The sequence below is a fragment of the Lissotriton helveticus genome, chromosome 10 (assembly GCF_964261635.1).
Source record: "Lissotriton helveticus chromosome 10, aLisHel1.1, whole genome shotgun sequence".
NCBI classification, from domain to species: Eukaryota; Metazoa; Chordata; class Amphibia; order Caudata; family Salamandridae; genus Lissotriton; species Lissotriton helveticus.
Window position 1 is genome coordinate 880,671,390 of NC_136071.1, and position 21,098 is coordinate 880,692,487.

A 21,098-nucleotide genomic window follows, 5' to 3' on the forward strand; every position below is an offset into this window, starting at 1 on the left:
GCTCTTTAACACAGTGAAGTCACTCTCTAGTTTCTGCAATAAACACACTGTCACCCCAGATCAACAGCATTGTAGCAAAATAGCACACCTATTCAAGACTAAAGTAAATACTATCTTTGGGAAAATTATAGCAATTTGAAAAATTCAAAATCTCGCTTAATACTGAGATGAGTGGGGAAACCATCTCTGGTGAGACTAGTATAGGTGCTTCCATTCTGACCACCTTTACTCCACTTACTGAAGAGAGAGTAGGTATCCTCATTGAACCCTCAAAATCAAGTGCTCCCTTGGACCCCTGCCCCATCAGGTACTCCACCCGGTATCAAAGACCATTACAGTGAATCTCACTGTGCTCACTCATAAGATCCTTAACTCCGGCTGTTTTCCACCCCGGTGGAAAAATGCATCCATCCTACCTTTTCTGAAACAACCCTCACTGGACCCACTTGATGTAAAGAATTACAGGACACTTTTGCACCTCCCCTACCGGCCAAGATTCTAGAATAGGCCATGAACCAAAAGATCATGACCTTTCTTGAAGTTACCAACATTATTGACACCTCTCAACACTGGTTCAAACCTAATCATTGCATGGAATATGCCCTAGTGGCAGCCGTGGAGGAAATCAGACCTATCGTAGATGGAGGGGGCAAGGTGGTCTTCATCCTATTGGATCTTTTGGCTGCAATACAGTTGACCATTTCCTGCTGTTCAACTGTCTCGAGAGTATTAGTATTAAGGGTACTGCCTTAAAACTGATTAGCTCTTTCTTGTTCAATAGAGAGTAAGTGGTCGACCCGGATAACCTTAATTCTGACCCATTCACTCTTCCATGTGGGGGTCTCCCAGTAATCTTCCTTGAATCCCACCCTTTTGAATGCCTAGATCACCCCTTTGATTAAACTCATCCAATCATGCAGCCTCTCAGTTTTTAGGTCTCGCCTACACAGCGCGCATGCGCTGCTTAGGAGGGCCTTTAGCCGTCGCTCTGCTCATTTTCAAACACACACTTGTGCTTGTGGCAGCATCCACCTTGCGGGAGCGAACAGGGGCACGCCACAAGCACGAGTGCAGTGCTTGAAAATGAGCAAATAGCTCTCCCAAGCATGCGCGCGCCTCTCTCCTCGCCCACACGTTTTTGCTCGCGCTCCTTGTTTTTACTGAATACTTTCTGTCTTCTCCAGTGCCTTCTTTCACTTTATTTCTCTCTTACTCCTTCTTTGTGTCTCTGTCTCTCTGGAAGTTTCTGTCTTCTATCATTCTCTCTGTTGCACATTCTCTATGGTTACAGTTCCCTTCACCTGTTTTCTTCCTCTGTTACTACTCCTCTGTTGCAGACTTCTCTGTGTCTCTACTTCTCCCTTCCTTACTCAGTCTCTCCTCCTCTCAGCCTGTCTGCACTTCCCTCGCTCTCTGTTTGCTTCTTCATCTCTCACATGCTCCGTTCTCTGTTTTTTATTGCATATATTTCCTGCCTCTTTCTCTTCACCCCTTCCCCTCTTTCACTCTTGCTCTGCCCAGTGTCTACTCTACGTCTTCCTCTGCGGCTTTGTTATGGAAATGGTGAGGACTGAAATTGATGATTCCAAAGTTCTCCATTCCGAGCTCCTCCCGCTGCTGGGAGATGGGAGATAAGAAAGAAACTGACAAAAACACTGATTGCCCTCGGTGCTTGTTTATCTTTGGATTTATTTTATTAGGTGAAGCTGGACAAACAGATAAACCTGTCTCTCAGTCCGACCTAAAGCAACTACCTGCCTACACTACAGATAAAACCCAAAAGCACCTCTGGGTAGTTCAGATCCTGCATCAGTGCTAGAAAACTAATTGAACTGAACAACTGGAAATAAAAGCCCAGCTGTCCTCAAATCTGCTCACAGTCTTTTTTCTAGCTCAAATGAGAAAGTGAGGAAAGCTAAATGACGCTAGTAATTGAGGCAAAATACTAGCGTAGTGGGCTTCAAGACAAAGAGCAGTATGCTACCAGTTTAACACAAAATCTGCCCTTTTGAAGCATTCCTATCATGTTCAACCCTACTTTTAGAAATGTAGTATTCAGATCCTAGATAAAATTAGTAGAATCCAGGTTTTGTTATGCCAAGATCTACAGCTTTGTGTGTCTGCTCTTCAAAAGCATAAACTTGTCCAAAAAAAACATACAGCCAGTTTTGTTCCCTCAAAACCTGAAAGACTGCTCTGCTTTCTTCAGAAGTTGACAGAACACCTTTTCTCTGCCCGGAACTAGCTTCCCATTTACTCACAGACTACAGCTCCAAACTACAACTGCACCGTATACACTGGATTTCATTTCAGCGAAAAGTATTTCCTATGTTTTGCTGTCTGCTTCGAACAGCACCATTCCAACCCTATACCCAGCTCTTAAGAGTGCTCTGCCCGTTCCACCATTTGTTTGGCAACAAGCTGAAGCAATAAAACTATCAGGAGTTGAGACCAGCTGTGTTTGGACCAACCCATTAATGAGTTTTATACTGGGGTCGTTAAATTATTTGTTTGTAGTCAGAAAGTATACAGTCAGAACCTGCATGTCATTTGAAAGGATGCAAGAATGTGCAAGCTAAAGTGTCTGAAAATGAGGCATGCAAGGCAAATGCACCTCCAATTTTGTCTAATTATCTAAATGAACTCCCACTTCTAATTCTTGTGAAATGTACACAAAAGGTCAACATGCATCATCATTCTGAACTTTAAAAATAGCATACTTCTCTTTCCAGCTATTTTTAGGAAAATTAAAAAACATTTCACTGCTCAAAGTAACAAGCATTGGCATAGCCAATAGGTCTAGCCTTTGGGACCTTATAAGTGGTTAGCCATGCAACAGTTGATGTTATTGCACCAAGGATATTGTGCTGGATAACTAAACACTTATAAGGTCTTAAAGGTGAGACCTATTGGCTATGCCAATGCTTATTTCCTATGCCAACAACACCCAAATTGTGGTGTCTGTATCCTCTGAACCAAAAACAGTGGCTAGCAATTTAACACCTGCATGAGAAGTATTGTGGAGTGGATGCAAAAAATGTGTTTAAAATGATACTCTGACAAAACGTAGTTGATGCTTTTTGGCCACGATACCTGCTACTGGAACTTCACATGGTGCCTCTCCAATCTTAGGCCCCTCTCCCTGCCAGACCAGAAAGCAAGAAACGTAGGTGTCATTTTCAACTCCAAGCGAGCATTCACGGACCACACACATCAGGTAAGGTCCTCCTGTTTCCTCACCTTCAAAATATTTTTTAAAATAGTCTACTCCTTCTGCCATTAGTGTTACGAAAATCTGTCATAATAGCTCTAGTAGTATTCAAGCTAGACTACTGCAACGCCTTGTATGTAGGCTCTGTATACACCAATGCCATCCTGTTTCAGAGATGAAGCACATGTGATTTAGCACTGGCTAGCAGTGGTAACATGCTCAGAGTCCTGAGGGCAACATATACTATCAGACAAACGAGAGGCAAAGGCAAAAAGTATGGTGAAAGATCACCCTAAGGATTACTGGTCTAAGAAAGCTTATTGGATGTAACAAGGAATCCCCAATATTAACCTATATGGGTGGTAGGCCTCACAGTAAAGAAAAACACATTTGGGAGTTTTTCAATACCAGGACATGTAAAGCTTAAAAGCACATCCTCTGCCTTTTAACCGCATGCGTGTGGCGGTTATTTTTGCGCTGTGCGGCTTTTTTCCAAAAGCCGCGTTACATGACGAGCTGAGCTCGTCATGCGCATGCGAGCGGCGCAACTCATGACGAGCTCAGATCGTCATGAGCATGGAAGGGGTAAATTATACAACACCCACCCCTAAGGACTATAAAGGACCTACCTTAGGGTCTTCTTATATGTAATAGATGGGGAGTTTAGGACTTGGCAAATCATTTTAAATGCCAAGTCGGCATGTCAGTAACACTACACCCACAGGCTCTGTCGTGGCAGGCCTGACACAAAGGGCTACTTAAGTGTGTGGCACAATAAGTGCTGCAGACCGACTAGTTGCATTTTATTTACAGGCCCTGGACACCTGTAGCGCACTTTACTAAGGACTTATAGGTAAATTAAATATGCCTGTTGGGTATATATTAATCAAACAATGTTTAAGGGAGTGAGCACAAGCACTTTAGCACTGGTTAGAGGTTAGCCTAAGGCCAGCAAAAATATTTTAGCAAAATCAGAGGCTAGCGGGCAAAATGGTTGGGGAAGACCACCCTAAAGTTGACAGGTCTAACACACGTATGTGTGTGCGCGCACGTGTGTGCGCGCGTGTGCATATGTATATATTTATATATATATACACGCACACACACACACATTTATTGTTTAATAATCATTTACAATTTTGCACAGCACTAGGTCACAGCATTCCCCCAAAATCCGTCAGATGTTTTTTAGCAGGTAAATCAAACAGGACTCACCATTTAAATCATGGCACATTCCATTAAATACTTCTGATTGGTCGAGAAAAGACATTAACCAGAATCTGCTCCTCTTTATTTACACAGGGACCAGTCATAACTTTTAGTTAGACACTGGCACCCTTTTCACAGTTTGTCTGAAAATTCAATGTGGGGATTTTTTATTAAATAAAGTGGGCAAAATCAGGTTAATCTAATTCACGATAAAGAAATTCAGGCATGTAGACCATTCATGTGCAACGAAAAATGCCAAATAAACATTGGCAACACCAATGAGTTTGGCTTGTGTTTTCACTTATAAGTCAGGTTTTGCCAGGGCCGGACTGGGACAGAAAATAGGCCCACACACCCTAAAAAGTGGCCCTCATTTGTGAAGTAGACAGCTAAAAAAAGGGCATTTGTTTGCTAATTGGGACAGCTTTGAACTTGTAAAGACACGCTATATAAGTGTTTTGCATGGTATGGAAGGCTGCCTGGATTTGAGCTTTTTGCAGCAATAGTTGTTTTTATGTCACGTATAACCTGGTCCAATAAACCATTAGACAGGCCCACAAACAGCCATAAAAGTGGCACCGCACACAATTCTGTCAGACCAGACCTTTGGGCACAGCCTGATTGCCCTGTAGTCCTACCCTGGGCTTTCTCAAAGCCGCATCTGAATGTCCTTGCTAGGAACGGCAGAAGCTCAATCTGCTAATGGAAGTCTTTGGAGGACTGGGCCTTTGATGTCACTAGAAAGTAATTTATTTTGTCATAATGTAAAACAAGTCACAGTCAATACAATGTGACCTCTCGTCATTTAATACCCGTTGTTGGTGCATGGAGCACTTTATGGAGGGGGATACTGTGCTAGCCCTCTAAGAATCCTCTCAAAAAGTACAGTGTACGTTTTTTATTATCTACTATGATTCTAAAAGTCTAATAGAAGAAGTGAGTTGACATAAGGAGGAACTATCTGCTAGATTCGAAGTATCTCTAGAGGGCCTATAAAAGGGCATTCAATCCGCTTGTTCAGTCTCGTTTAATTCGCATTTTAAATTGTAAGAATGAATGGTATACATTAATCACTTCAAATATTTATCACTTAATGATGATTTGCTCGGGTAACCTAGAGTCTTAATTGACGAGAATAATAGCGGCCTTTGTAGTTCGGTAATAAATTTTAGGTGAAATTGGTATGAAATTCAAATGGGGAACCAGATTTCCTGTCTCAAATCACACATGTTGTCAGCGATGGGCTTAAAACTTAACTTAATCAAATAAGATTCAACATTCCAAGCATGGCACTTTCAATTAAATACTTTTGATTTGTGACATATAGCAGACTATGCTTCTCGTTTTAAAAATAAAACAATCATTGGCAACGCCAATGGTTTTGATGTATACTTTCACTCATAAGCCGACCTAAGCTGTGGAGCATGCTGAAATTGTATTTCAGTAGCTTGCTCCGCCACAGGAGATGAGGAGCTACTTGGCGGCATCTGAATGAAATTGCTAGGGATGCCAGAGGGCATTCCGCTTTCAGAAACCTTTTGGGGAATGGGCTTAAGGTGCTGCAGCAATGAATTAATTTTGACATAATGCAAACAATTGTGTCTTACAATTAAGAAAAATAAGAGAAAGGCTTGCTTTTTCTATATGCCTGTTTGAGATTAAAAATGAATATAAGAAAATATCGAATAGGTGTACTTTTCAAATATAAAACAGTCTCTTGTGCATTCCAATGCCAACACTTCTAGGAAACAAAGATACAAGCATTTAAACAGCCAGTGGCATCATGAGGAGACTAAAATGCTTCTTCACCAGACCTAGACAAAAAAAGCCTTCTTGCTCAGAGTGCTTCCATATTGTAAGTCGTTGTGTCAAGTTTGTTGCGTTTTATTTGCAACTTTTTCTTTCATGTTTGTGCGAATGGCATAATGTAAAATGGCTCCGCCCGCCTCCTTGCAGAATGTGAAATGGGGCTCCTGAGTCTCCAACAGCTCACAAATATTTGTTGTCTTCGGCGGAATGGTGCCCCTCTGAAAGGTATGGGGCCCCTGAAAGGTTGGAGCCTACCTACTTTTTAGGGGGCTTTCTTACACCCATGGCGGTGGCTTGGCACTCCCATGATGACTAAAAGATACATGACATTTAATAACAATCTTCATCATTGGCACTTGTATGTGTCTGTAATTCCTCTCGGGGAACTCGTATGGGCCCTAGGTGCCACTATTTTTGGGTGGCTCGGACTTTTGAAGTTGGTCCTGACAATAATGGAGTTGCATTCCTTCGGTCCTGTTGGTAGGGCATGCTACGGGACTCTTGTCCCTCTGCTTGGGGAGGGATGAGTTTGCTTCAGTAGTAGCAGGGCTTGTTCTCAACACTCCTTTGGATGTTGGTACACTTTTCTGTCATATGAAGGTCCCTGGGTATTGCTGTGGTTCTGCCCAGCTCTGTTGCATGTCAAGGTTTGCATGATGCAAGTGGCCAATTCATGATCAGAGTGGTGCGAGCTGGTCGATGTCCTTCTGTTTACCTACTTTTTGGCCTGCTGATTTCTGTGTTTTTCCCCTACCAGGCAAGACATTTCTGCTGCTTTATAATCCATTACCCGGTACTCTGACATTGATTCCAATGAGTCTCCTTGACCTTCCCAGAGGAGGAGGTGGAGGGCAGACACTAGAGTCTGGTTGTCTATTCTTGTTTTGTCTGGCGGCTACATGATGGGTAGGATTTGTTTCTTGTTCTCCAGTTGCCCTTTCATTCCGGGTACTGATCCGGGTACTGAGGTCAGGTGGGTACTTGTGCAAATTTCTTGTGAATATTCATGGTGTCCACCCAATGCTGGGTCCGGAGTAGATCTTTATTGATGGACGTTCGACTTGTCAGTCTGTTTCGTAGGTTCATTTGGGGTAGTCAGCATGCCACTTTGTGTGTTCTTTTACTGGCTACTTTAGTGCTAGGTTGTTTCATTTTGATTTCAGTCCAGGTGTATTTTTTCACTAGCTGCTTTTTGAGGTTTGCAGAGCATTGCAGTCAGGCTCTTGGGTTGTTTCTTGGGACTTTCCTCTTTTTAGTTTCTTATTTACTTTGTGAGTCAGCCTCAGCATTGGGAGGTTTTCTTCTGCTACTATCTATCTTTGCTGGCTTCCTCTGTTGAAGGACTTGGTTCAGTGTGAGTTACTAGTAGTACTGGTTTGTCCACAGTGCAGGTTTATGGTGTGCGCAGTTGCCTTTTTGGCCTGCTTAGGCTGATTGTGCATTTTCCCGCCTGTGGCCTCCTGCTGTTCTTTCTGAGTTGCTGATCTAGTTTGATGAATTGTGCATCCTGTTTCTATGAAATCTGGGGTGAGTTACACCTGATTGGTGGTTTTGGCAGCTCTGTGAATTGAGGGGTGTGGGCCCTGTTTCCTCATGCAGCGCCTCTTGTAACTAGGGCAGTTTCACTCAGGTTTCAAAAGTTTCTTGAACTAGGGCAGTTTCACTCAGGTTTCAAAAGATTCTGCATATTTTCATCAATCACTGTGGTGGTGATGATGACAGCCTGATTATGGCAGTTCGTCAATGGTTTGGTTGTGCAGGATAGACTAGCTTGTTCTGACAGTTGTACTTTTAGTCATTGTGCACGGATTGTGGGTGTCCAGCGATGTTGCTTTTGTTTCTTGTTCCTTTTCCACTGTGCCAGCATGTGCATTTCTCCTGGGTTCTTTGTTCTTCTATGTACAGATGCTGAACCATGGTAGTCCCTGCACCCAGTCTTTCTTCTGTGTCTAGTGGTCAGAGTGGTGGGCTCTGGGGTATGGGCTACTGTTTGTATGTTGTGTTGGTTGCATGTTGTACTGCTATGTATACAAGTCATTTCACAAGATATTTTGCTCGGATACTGGCCCTTATGTCACTTGTGGGGGGTCCGTGCCGTCTTGCATCTAAGGGTTGACTCTTACAGAGGATTATTGGCTGGTTGGTGCCAGATTTTCAACAGTGCTGGTTATCGGCATCCATGGTCTTTGTACCTGATTGTCATTGTTTCTTTTTGCAATGGTCTCTGTGTCCCATCTGATGTTTCCTCTTTTTGCACTGCTGTACTACTCATGTTGGACTACTGCCTGTTACAGATGCTGGGTTTGTCAGTTTTGTTTCAGTTTTTTGGGATTCTGCTTGCCTGCTTTCTGGGTAGGGGGCACAGTGTACTTCTGTGCTGGAGGTTCCTGGGCTGCTTTTGGTGGGTGTTGCTGGGCTGCTTTTGGTGGTGCCTTCACAGCATCTTCCAGTTTTCACTTCAGGATAAAAGGCGATGAGGTTGGCCTTGTTTTCCTTTACTTTGGTTGTCAGTATACATTATGTGAGGGTGTGGCCTAATGGGCTAATGCGATCAATCTCAAATCTGGGGAACCAGGTTTGAGTCTCAGCAATGAAGCTCAACATCCTGTGATTCTGGGCAAATCACTTAATCTCCCTGTGCCTAACAAAAATGAATGTGTCCTTGTGTAACGTAACTGGTGCTCTTGTAAAGCGCTCTGATACCTTTGGGTCAAGTTCGTGCTATATAAGACTCAGAAAAGAAAAAAAACCTGTCATTCATACTGTGCTTTAGTGCATTCAGGACGGAGCTTCTGGGATGGCTGGTTGTGAGTGCACTGGCCGGCTGTCTCAGTTTTGTTTGCGTTGGTGTTACTCCACTTGGATTGGAATTGGACAAAGAGGTAATGTTTACATTGCTTACTGGTCGCTCCATTACTCCGAGTTCATGTTTCCCGATTCCAGTCATTATCACCTCCCTTCTTCCCTTCCTCCCATTTTTTTTACTGATTCGGGCTGTCAGGGGGCTTGATGATGCTAAAGGTTGTCTTCTTTTTATGGAACCTTTATGTGTGTGGTGTACCGGCAAATGTGGGTTGAGCATTATTTTTTCTTAAGGTATTGATTTTATTGGAGTCCCCATTTAGGCAAGTGAAGTCCCTTAACCAGGAATGACTAAAGTGAGTATGAATGGTTCAAAGTAATGGGTTTACCAAAAAAATAAGTTGCATAATACAAATCCTATGTCTAACACTATCACTAGGAGCACTATTTCTCCACAGTAGATAATTATTCTCAAGTCGGTACGTAAAATGCGTTCCAACAACACGTCCCTGGAAGAAAGGATGTGTAGAAAAGTAGATGGAAGGTGATAGTGGAAGGATGATAATGAAATAAAGAGACAGGTTGGGAAAGAGGATTGTGACTGAGTGAAGAGGGTATGCAGGAAATAGAACTAGATAATAGTAAGTAAAAGCTGAGAGGATCATGCGGGAGAGATGGAGAAAGATGATGTATGAGAAAAGACTGCATCAAGTAATAGACTATAAGAGTTGGAAAAGAGGTATAAGGGAGATAAAAATCAAATTGCAGGAATGTATAAATATATTGCATAAAATGTTTTCAAAACTGTTGAGAGTGAGAGAAGTGTTTCGGGAAGGAAAAGGATGGTAACAGGTGATAGAAATAAGGAAAATAATACATTCTCTAGAAAGATGAGGAAACAAGCATTTACAATGCAACGGTCTCGCCTTTGCAAAAGTTAGAGCTATTGGCATTGTAAATGACAAACATTTTTTTTCATGTCTTGGTTTCGAAAACAGATAAATAAAGTGCATTGTCATTTACAATGCCAATAGCTTGATCTCTCGCAAATGCGAGACCTATTGCATTTGCACACAAACACACACAGAGAGCCACACACACAGAGACACACACACACAGAGCCACACACACACACACATAGGTCATAAAACTTAGTACACCCCGGGGATTTTTCGGAGAGTAACTCATTCCACTGCGCACTGACCACTGGAAACTTGAAGGCCTCATTAAAAGAGCTTCTGAGAGATACGCTTTCACAGCACGGGTTGTCTCGTGCCAGTGGTCTGGAGACATCAAGGACGGGTTCGTTCAAATCCGGGGTGTCTGTTGCAGATTATCATTTCTTATTTGTATGGTTCATTTTCCCCATGTTATCAGATGGTGGCTTAGAAGACTGTAAACAGTTGTGTTCTTCTCATAGCTCTGCCAAGACACCTCGATTAGGTTTTACACAACCCTTGCTATTCCCATATATGCCAGCATTTAAGAACAGAAAGGTGGGAGGTGGTGAAAAGTAATCGGGGGAAATATATTTTTCCCATTGACTTCTATCGAAACAGGGTCTATTTCAGGCGGGAGACTGCTAAAATTAAGCCATTTTGTTAGGCACGGAAAGATGAAACGATTTGCCCAGAATTACAAGATGCTTCAGCCTCCCACCAGACTCGAACCCTGTTCCTGAGCTTCATGGTCGACCGCTCTAGCCGTTGTTCCACATCCTCTCCTAAAACCCGTGACTCTTCAGCCGAAGCCGGTCTATTGGCATCTCTTCCTGCCCCGCAATCGGAGCACAGCGGTGCCGATGTAACACACATAAATTCCAGCATCCTTTGTTACTCTGCCTGACACCTGAACTCTGCTCTTCCAACGCACCTCAATCCGCTTTTGCTTCTGCCATTTCTGCTCTGAAACCTACACCCAAACTGTTCCATTACTAGGACATCTCTAATCTGCAGCAACAAGCTTTCCTAGTGTCATTGTTGAACCTGTCGAATTTGTTTCTCTTGGTTTTAGGATAAACTAGGGAGGATTTTTGCAACTCGTTTGGGTCTCTGCTGTATGGACAAGCACTGCCATTTGTATCTAAGCCCTGTCCTTTTGCGATTGGGGGGCGTGTTTTTTTACTTTCTTTCTCGGCTGTAAACAACAGTCAAAAACACGTCCCCCAGTCTGAAGAAGACGGGCTTACAGACAAATGGTTCTTCTTTCTATCTCAGTCCCCTCATTTTCAGACTGGGGGGCGTGTTATTGACTGTTTTTTATAGCCGAGAAAGAATGTAAAAAAATACACCCCCCAATCGCAAAAGGACGGGGCTTAGATACAAAGAAATACATCACTTGGGCCTCTTCTCCAATGGCTGGCCTCCGTTTAGGAAGCCAGCCAATGGAGAAGAGGGGAGGGTTCAAGCCCCACTCTCTAAGACATAAAATCTTGGAACGAAACTGCGCAAGCGCAGCCTACGCAGGCCGAGACCTAAAAATGGCTTATGTCATAATTGAGGTGCCATGGGCTCAGGGAAGCCATCTCACACCATGCCATCACAGACATTGTTTCCAGTCTTGAGGCCTTATTCTGAGCCTGACGGTCCAAGGACCACCTTAATTGTGGGGGTTCAAGGGTGGCGGTCTTCCTTCTGGCTTATTAAGACCAGTATGGTAGGGCCTCCTTGGGACCGGCGCAACCACCTGTGGGTGACGCCGCAGTCTTGAGGCCACAATATGCAGCAGCCCCGCCAAGCATATTACGAGTTTCCCCACACCACACTTTTCAAGGCGGTGCAATCACCCTGAAAAGCGTGGCAGTCACGAAAGAAAGGGGGCTAGCCGTACAGGGCCCCCTTGTGCCTCTGCATCATAGGGTGCAGGCAGGGGGGCACATGTTGTGCTATCCGATCTGCATGCACCCTCAGTCCCTGCAGGGCATGGACTTAATAGTCCATGCCCTGCAGGGACTGCCTTTTATTATCCCATTGTGGCGCCTTTTTCAAATGAGCTGCCATGGGAATGCCAAAGAACTGCTCACCAGACATGAGAAAACTCTGGTGGGAAGTTCAACCACAGGTTTGGCGGTGCAGAAGCGGGGCGGTACCGCTCCCATATTAGATTAGTGAGTTCAGTGGAAGCAAACCAAAGCTACAAAACCCAGAACACATTAGGTTGTCACATGACAACCTAGTACTGGAAATAGTGCATATGATTGATTACATTGAGTCAAGTGGCCACTTTTAGTGCCACTGTACTTACTGCACTGATAATAGCCACACCCCTTCTAGTTCTTAAGCACGTTAATTGAATCAGGAGAACTTAAAAAACAACACTTTACAAATGTCTGTAACATGCAAGACCAAGAGTGTAGTGTGTATTGGTATTTCTATAGCACAGACTTACATGGGGAGCAGTGGAGTATTGTGCATAGCAATAGTTAGATGTAAGGAGGATTGTGTTCAAGTGACACATAGTCATCTGATGACTAGTCTAAAGAATGACAGTGAAATATGTTTAACTAGCAGAAGACCGGAGACGTAGGGAGAAAAGAAAATAATTGAAAGAGAATCAAATGAGAGGTTTTTAGAAAGAAATGAAGAAAGAAATATGACCAGATTGTAAATAAAGATGTAAGAAGAGAAGGTGGAAATGTTCTGTTCAACTCTGTTTAGGGCACAGTTTGCCAATATTTAACCTCTTGGTGCTGTTTGCATTTTCAAGGTGCAGACTATCTTCTGCGCAGTTTGGGAGAAATAGTAATGTTCTGAGATACCTGCCGTCCTCTGCTGTTGTGTATATAAAAGGGATGTTTGAACAATCAGTGCCTACCTGACACAGTACCCGACAGCCAGGAAGGGCCTGAGACCCCGCGGATCCCACTGCCGTAAACAGTAGCTTTTAGGCTGGGTGGACTACTGAAACGTGTGGGCAATCCTCCTGCTAACTCTGTTACTTATCAGAACCTCCCTATTCCTCCTTTTTCTCCACACATTTCTTGTGAACCAAAATCACAAAATGCAATATATTCACAGGACATATTCTGCAGGTCTGATGGAGTGGTGGCACGGCTATCTCACACATGCAAAACTATATGTGATCAAATTAACCTTATTCGTGATTGTAGGCAGTAGGGATATATATGTGTGTGTTCTCAAATAAAAAAATTAACTCACTAGTCATGACTGGTGTGTGTCATTGTGCAATGTGGCTTCTGCTGGCGCTGTTTTGCGAACTCTTTCCATAGATAATAATTCAGCTGGACATACTGCTGTTGGCTAACGCCACGCCATGGAAAGAAATCTGTCTCAGGAACAGCATTATAATGAGAAATTTCCCTTTACAAGCCATTGCATCTTTACGTTGCAGCGAGGTAACCTTATTGGGTATGGGGAAACCCTTCAACAGCCAATAAGAGGGAACACAAGGACTCCCTATGTGGAAGCACAGAACTTTCACCCAATCAAATTCTGTACTTAAGCTAATTTGCATGTGGAGGGTGTCAAAGTCCATCTCTCAATAGTGCTTCTGTAGCTCTTTTCCTGTTGACTACATAAAGTATGGCAAAAGCTGTGCTGTCTGGGAATACTTAAATATTAGGATTCTCTCTTAGGTTTACCAGTCACTTACAGTGTGCTAAAGTCATTAACCTAAACATGAGGTAAAAACACAAATCACAACAATTTAGCAAATTGCTATTTTACACTGAGTACTTCCACTGAATGTTGTCATCTTTAGGTCTCGCCAAGGTAGCGCTTGCCCTGTCTCTTTGAGACATGCAGTATTCAGGCTATGATCTAAGAGAAAGGGGGGGGATTGTCCTAGCTGTCACATTCAAATGCCGCTAAACAATTTAACAGACCACAGGCCATCAATTCCATTGATATAGACTATAAGCATTTATTTGCTACTTCATTCTGTGCACTTTACTCCCCATTTAATCATGGGTCAGGTAAGTGCAGATAAGTTTCAATCAGGAACAAATTATACATATGAAGGCAACAAATAAAACAAAGATGAAACAATATGATGTAACAAACAATACATGAAGCATGATACATTTATCTAAACATTATAACACCAGTCTTAGTTCACAAATGGAGCAGATACTAGGACAACCTTTAGCATCCACATTGTGTAAGAAATTCAAGGAGCTGCTACCCACGGGGAAAGGAGAAACATTAGGCCCAGTAGTGAGACAATTCAAATAACATTTCTACTGGGGAAAACTTAATTAAAAGGGAAAGTCCCCGTGTTGTGTAATGCCAACGCGTTTCGATTCCCAAGGTGGTTTGTGGGATTCTCTTCAGGGCGTAGACTGGTTTATCCGATCGAATAGAGAAATAAATTTGCACATTGCAGGCGAGAAGAGGCAGGTTAAAATGTGGAAGGCACGATTTGCACCAGACGGTTGGTGCTTTTACAAAGGGTATAAGAATGCTTGCTGTCAATTCAATGGAAACCTAGTTGTACTTTGGTTTGACAATTTTCGCCATGCGGGCGATGTTTTCTTTAATGATTACTGTCAGCTCTCAGTTCTTCAACATATAGCTTGAACAGCACCGCACCACTGCCAATTTCACAAATTGGTAAAAAAGAGTTGCTTCCTTTAAAGTTTGCACGGAAACAGACAACATCGCGGCACTTTGCCATCGGCTGTGAAGGTCATCTAATGGTGTCTCATTCCCAGTTTCTCTCTGTGAGACACCATTAGATGACCTTCACAGCCGATTGCAAAGAAACGCAAAGTGGTCCGTTTCTGTGTGAACTTTAAAGGAAGGAACTCTTAGAAGACAATGCAACGCTTGCTAAAAAGGCACACGGCTGGATAGTGCTCAGTGACTATGAAATACTCAAACCACAATCTTACTTGAGTACAGGAGTCAAAATAAGGACAAAGGATTTTTTTTTAAAGCTACGACTAGGGGCTATTCCAATCAACCCCCATCACCCCCAAGGGAAAGGAGAGAAGGTCCGCAGCCCTGTCCCCTATGTGGAAGTGGGACGGAGGACATTATTCACATCATCTGTAATTGCCCTCACCTAAAGGACATAAGATGCACCTTGTTACAACCCTTTTTCAGACATCACAGTAAGCGGACCTGCAGGCAGGCTGTAAAGCTGTGCTCCAATCCAGCCAAGGTACAGCTAAACTGCCGGCTAAAAAAGTTTTGGGAGACTTTAACCAGGAGACTCAAAAATGTGTTTCATGCAGCCTCCAGGTCCAAAATATAGCAGCACCAGGCACCCCTTAAATTGAGTTGCAAAAAGCAAGTAACAGCACCTTACAGCCGCACCAGCACTTTAAATTGACAATGACTATATGCTCAAAATAATGCACTTTATTATGCTGCATTAGGACGGTTGTTCAACTCAAGGAAACTATTGTCAGTCAGCTTTTTCAGATGCACAAGCACTTTATACTCACCAACAACCATAATGGCCAATTGTATAACCGCAAATATGTTTATCGATTGTTTTTAACATTGTTTTTATTTTATTTTAACTGTGAACAAGAAATCTTTTCTTGTTATGTGTGTGCAAAGATTTTAATAATAAAAACTACTTACTTACTTAACACGAGGACAACCCCTGTTACATGTGTTGTTACTCCCTAGGTTTTAGTTACAGCCTCAAAGACACTATTTTCTTAAAAGGCTCCAGCAGGATGCACACTGGGTCCTAAGCTAGGCTGGCTGTGGTTAGTTCACTCACTAGAACATATCACATTTATATGAGACCGTCTATAAATTTACCTTCATGAGCTCCACACAGAGTACAACCTAATTCAAAATTAATGTAATAATTCTTTTGTCACATTTCAAAGCTACTAATTGTATATATGGACATAGTTATTTGAATGTACTCTTAATACTGTCTTGCATGCAATACATTATGGGTAGGTGGATTAACCATATCTTCTGCAGGGTGCAGTACCACATGTAAAGACTGCTCTTGAAGGGTCTTTCTCCAACCCCATCAATCGGAACCTAAGCCGTTGTGGAGTGCCTCAGGCCTCGGCCCTGAGCCCATTGCTCTTCAACAGCTATATGGTGCCATTCTTCTCTCTCATTGCTTCTTGGGAAGTGAAGGTAGTCTCCTATGCGGATGACAACCAGCTGGTGTTCTCTTTTAAGGATCACTCTGCTGATTGGTTTTCTATATTTAGGGGGTGTTTGAAGGACATTTCACGCTGGATGAATAATAACAGCATATAACGTAAAGCGGACAAGACAGAGGTCTTGTTCTTTGGCCAGACATCTCCTCCCCGACCGGACTTTGGTGGCCAGTAGAAATGGGATCGCCACCTTTACCAGCAAACACAGTGAAAAAACTGGGTGTCAAATGGGAGACAGACCTCTCTTTCTTGGCCCAAGTCTGTAATATATCATCCTCATGCTTTGGGAAGTTTGAGGAAATTCTTGCATCTATTGCCCGGAGGATTGTCACAGGATCATACTCAACGCTACTGTGAAATCTTAGCTGGACTTCGCAAACTGCCTTTACCTTGGGCTGCCTGCCTATCTGATTAATAGATTACAGATGGTGGAGAGTGTGGCAGCGAGATTAATTTGTCAAGTCCTGTTCTGTCACCACTAAGCATGGGCGGATTTTGCGGATCCACGATTCGCGGATTTGCGTATTCACGGATCGTGGATCCGCAAAATCCGCGGATTTTGCGGATTTGCGTACCCGCGGATTTGGGGCGGGGCTTCCATGCGAGTGCACATGCCTCTTGTGTGTATAAAAGGTCAGAGACCGATCAGAGCAGCAGATGAAAGATGCAAAGGCCTCTGGGTAGATGTATAGTGCTTTTACTACACTACAGCTGCCTAAAGTGCCAGAGAGTTGTCTACAGCGACCAGGTGTGTGTTGCGCCGAAGGGCGCAGGGGTCCCTTGAGTGAGCTGCCCATCATAGTGGGTAAATGGCGGGAAGACGGTGCACACCGCGAGTGTGTGGGCGGGGCCAAACGGACGGCGCTTCCATGCGAGTGCACATGCCTCTTGTGTGTATAAAAGGTCAGGGACCGATCAGAGCAGCAGATAAAGATACAGAAGCTCCTGGCCACAGGAACAGCACGAGGATTGCGCTCGTGAAAGTCAAGAATGCAAAGGCCTCTGCCCAGCATCACACCTAATTTTCGATGGTATATTTAGGAAGAAGGCACATCTGCCCAGCCTTGACAACGCTCACGATTGGTTTTGGGCAGATGAATGAGTCACTGAATTTAAGCTTCAACTAGGGCACATGCTTAATCGGTATTATTCCATTCCTGGCCTGTTGTAACTAATTTACGATGGCGCCGGCAAGCTGCCAGCGCCATCCTAAAATAGTTACTAAATTAGCTTCAACAGGAAGCTCTAATAGATTAAATAAAGCAGGCGCTCGATGACCTGCTTTATCTTATCTATTAGAGCTTCCTGTTGAAGCTAATTTAGTAACTATCTTAGGATGGCGCTGGCAGCTTGCCGGCGCCATCGTAAATTAGTTACAACAGGCCAGGAATGGTTGAACTTTTGCCCCCGGAATCCGCCGCTCGCGGATTGCGAATTTTCGGTAAATTCGCGAGAGTTCGCGGATCGCGGAGTTGCCGAAAATTCGCAAAATCCGCGAGCGTAGCGGATTTTGCGCTCATGCTTAGTCACCACATCTCTCCGCACATCTGACAACTTCATTGGCAACCTGTAGCTAAAAGGATACAGTTTAAGTCCCCGACTCTGGCCTTTCAGGCTTTGCAATATGGTAGCCCGGTCCATCTTAAGCGCAGGCTCTGCCTATACCAACAAGAACGCACGCTGAGATCTAACTCCCAAAAGACACACAATTGATGGACATTTGTTTGCTGTAACACAAGATCTAACTCCCAGCACCTGCTCTGTGTACCTCATTTTGCTAAGTCCCGTATGGGAGGCAGGTCCTTCACTGAGGGGATGGCCAGACTCTGGAACACCCTGCCTTCCCATATGCACCTGATCAAGTCCGAACATGAATTCAGAAAGACCTTGAAGACTTGGCTCTTCAGCCAATGCTAGTACCTCAGTTGGACCTCCCTCACCTGCTGTTGACCGCGAAGCGCCGGGACACCTCTCCTTGAGGTAGCTGTTGCGCTCTACATATGCTTTTATTATTATTATTATTATTATTATTATTATTATTATTATTATTATTATATGTAACCAAAGGAGGTCCCCTTTTGGCCACATAGGGTACTGCACCTTGCAACATGGCTAGGTAAAAAAACATTGCCATTTATAATGGCAATGACTCTAAATTTGTAGACATGCAGTGCTGGTATCTTGCTCACTAGGGACCTCTAGGAGCAGCTTGCGGCACTGCACCAGGACATGCAGTGCTGGTGCCTTGCTCTCTAGGGACCTCAAGGAGCAGCTTGAGGTACTGCACCTATACATGCGGTGGTGGTGCCTTGTTCTCTAGGGACTTCGAAGAGCAGCTTGCTGTACTGCACTGAGACATACAATGCTGGTTCCTTGCTCACAACGCAAGCATTTGCAATGAACTAGGTCTTTCATTACTGAAAGTATGATCTATTGGCGTTGTATTATTATTTGTAATGCCAATACCAAAAACTACCAGTAATGCGAGACCTATTGCATTGCAAATGCTTGTTTTTATTCATGCAATGTGGCTTTAAAGACTTGTGCATGTCATAACATGTTAGGGTTTATTCTAAACATATCCCATTCATATTGCTTGCAGGTGACCTGGAGACATGGGGAGGAAACTTGATCTGTCTGGTTTGACTGAAGATGAGGCCGAGCATGTTCTTCAAGTAGTCCAGAGAGATTTCAGCCTACGCAAAAAAGAGGAGGAAAGATTAAGGTAAAGTGGCCTTTTGATGCTTTTGTGCATGTCAAGTACTTTACTGAAAATTCACAAAGACTGTGGATTGGAAAAACTGTGCAGATGGTTTAACATATTGTTTTATGGTAGAGATCTCTCTGGCACCTGGAATGAAAGTAATTGGTTTTTCGCTAGTTTGACAGTGAGACATACTAGTTTTCTTTGTTTTGGAGACCACAGAGACCATGGTATTGCCACACCATATCATCAACATATTTTAGCCTGAATTGCAAAGCACCTGACCATAGAAGAATAGACATGACTTGTACTTGAGACCAGGGGCCCTATTTTGTGCAGGTTATTAAAAGCGGCCACTTTAAATTTGGCCGAAGCAGTTTGGTATTACAGATCTCCTCACCAAGTGCAACCACACATGATAATTTCATCATTTGCATACGTTCAACTCGCATTTGCTCAGTGACCCTGTACATTTTTCATTATAGGACATTTACCAGGGTGCCTGTTCCTTCTAGAAGAGGTGTACACACGTCATCACCCATTGAATATTCTACATCATGTTCTCCCATTCACAAAAGACTTTTGGTAGAGGATTTAGAGAATGAAAATGTGTGCCCCTTCATGTGTGCCAAGGAGAATGGGATTGAGGCAGTGCAACCATGCCCCAGGGTTTTCAGAGGTCATCTTACCTACTTTACACCTGCAATATAATTGTGGAGACATCTAATAATGGAGGTATGCATCTCAAAGTCTCTCATAACCTTATCCTTGTTAAGCAGTCACAGATCAAATATTGTGTCATGGAATGTAGAAGGTGTAACCAAGTTGCTATCGGAGATAGAATGAGGTCAATTTATTAATTCTCATGACATATTAATCTTTCAGGAGACATGGTGCCCCTCTCCCTTCCATAGTAGTGGGTTTACATCTTTTTCTTTAAACACACTCCAGACGGGGATGGGAAGGTCCTCGAGTGGGATTAGCAATTTGGGTAAAAACTAGGCTCCAGTGCCAAATCAAAATCGTTTCTATCGACATTGTGGCAGTTAGTTTGGTGCTTCAATCTGAACAGATTTTTTATGTATATAATAGAGTAAGAGCAAATAATGCAGAGGTATTATATGTGCTAGAGCACACTCTTTTTGAGCACATAGGGAAATACCTTATTATTGGCGATAGGGGACTTTAACACCACATTTAAACCATTAGTAGCTACACCACCTGATATGACTGCGGATTGGGACAGGCAATGGAATATCCCACAAATTGATTTGCTGAATGTGAGATGGACTCCTAAAGCAGCCCACATGCTAGCATTAATGTAAAAGTTTGAACCTAGAGCGACTAATGTCTAGACTCCCTCAGATCAAATAGGAAAACTGACTTATAATAGGAAAGGTCACCTTAGTATAATTGACTATTTTCTTGTTGATTTAAAGCTCTAGCCTGCTGTACCTGGTATGGCAGTGGTGGATAGATCGGACAGTGACAACCCCGCTTTAAGCTTGACAGTACTAGTTATTTCAGTTGCAAAACTAGCACTCCTGGGTAGTACAGATTTGAGAGTCCTATCCCAAACAAATAATCAGAGGACTATTCAGTGGAAATGGATGGAAAATAATCCCTCAACCAGAGTTAGTTGTGAACAAGGTGGAGAAGGAGGTTAAACATTTACTCCCACTTCCCCAAGAGTTTAGGAATGAGAAAATGAGATTAAGTTATGAAGCAGTACTCTTTCAGATAAGGGACCGATTAGGTCAAGCAAAATGAGTGGATAGGAAACCCCTTAAGCCTGCGGCATGGTACAACCATGCATGTAGGGTCGCTAAAAAGTGAGCTTTTAATCGCAGCAAAGTGGAATTTTAGCTTAGATCTTGTAAGGATTTGGACCTGATACAAAATGGTACTGGCTCAAGCAAAAGGGGACTGTGAAAGTTTCCTGTGAAAGTACCTCCATGAAGTGTTACCATCCAAAGAGAACAAGTCCTTTTGGAGGACAGCTGCGGTTTGTATAAATGGTCCTAAATCCACCCTAGAATTTTGTGTTCAACCCCAGGAGTAGGTAGCCCACTTTAGCAGATGTACACACGTAGGAATATTACAGGGCAGGAATATAGGCCCACATGCATCAACAATGCCATTAGCGATTCCTTATTAGCAAAAAATAAGGATTCGCTAATAAGGAATTGCAAAAGGCTATGCATGAAGAAATCGCTAAAAAAATTGCGATTTCTTAAAATTCCTTAATTGCGATTCTCTAATTG

At 43.2% G+C, this 21,098-nt stretch overlaps 1 protein-coding gene across 1 annotated transcript in view; it reads left to right on the forward strand.

Moving 5' to 3' along the window:
* The window catches only part of MYRIP (myosin VIIA and Rab interacting protein), a 1,796,584-nt gene that overhangs the window by 305,944 nt on the left and 1,469,542 nt on the right, over positions 1-21,098 (forward strand). Inside the window, exon 2 of the mRNA XM_078663521.1 lies at positions 18,733-18,855. Within this exon, the coding sequence (XP_078519647.1) occupies positions 18,746-18,855 (110 nt within the window). The 5' untranslated portion in view covers positions 18,733-18,745. The remainder of the gene's footprint in view (positions 1-18,732; positions 18,856-21,098) is intronic.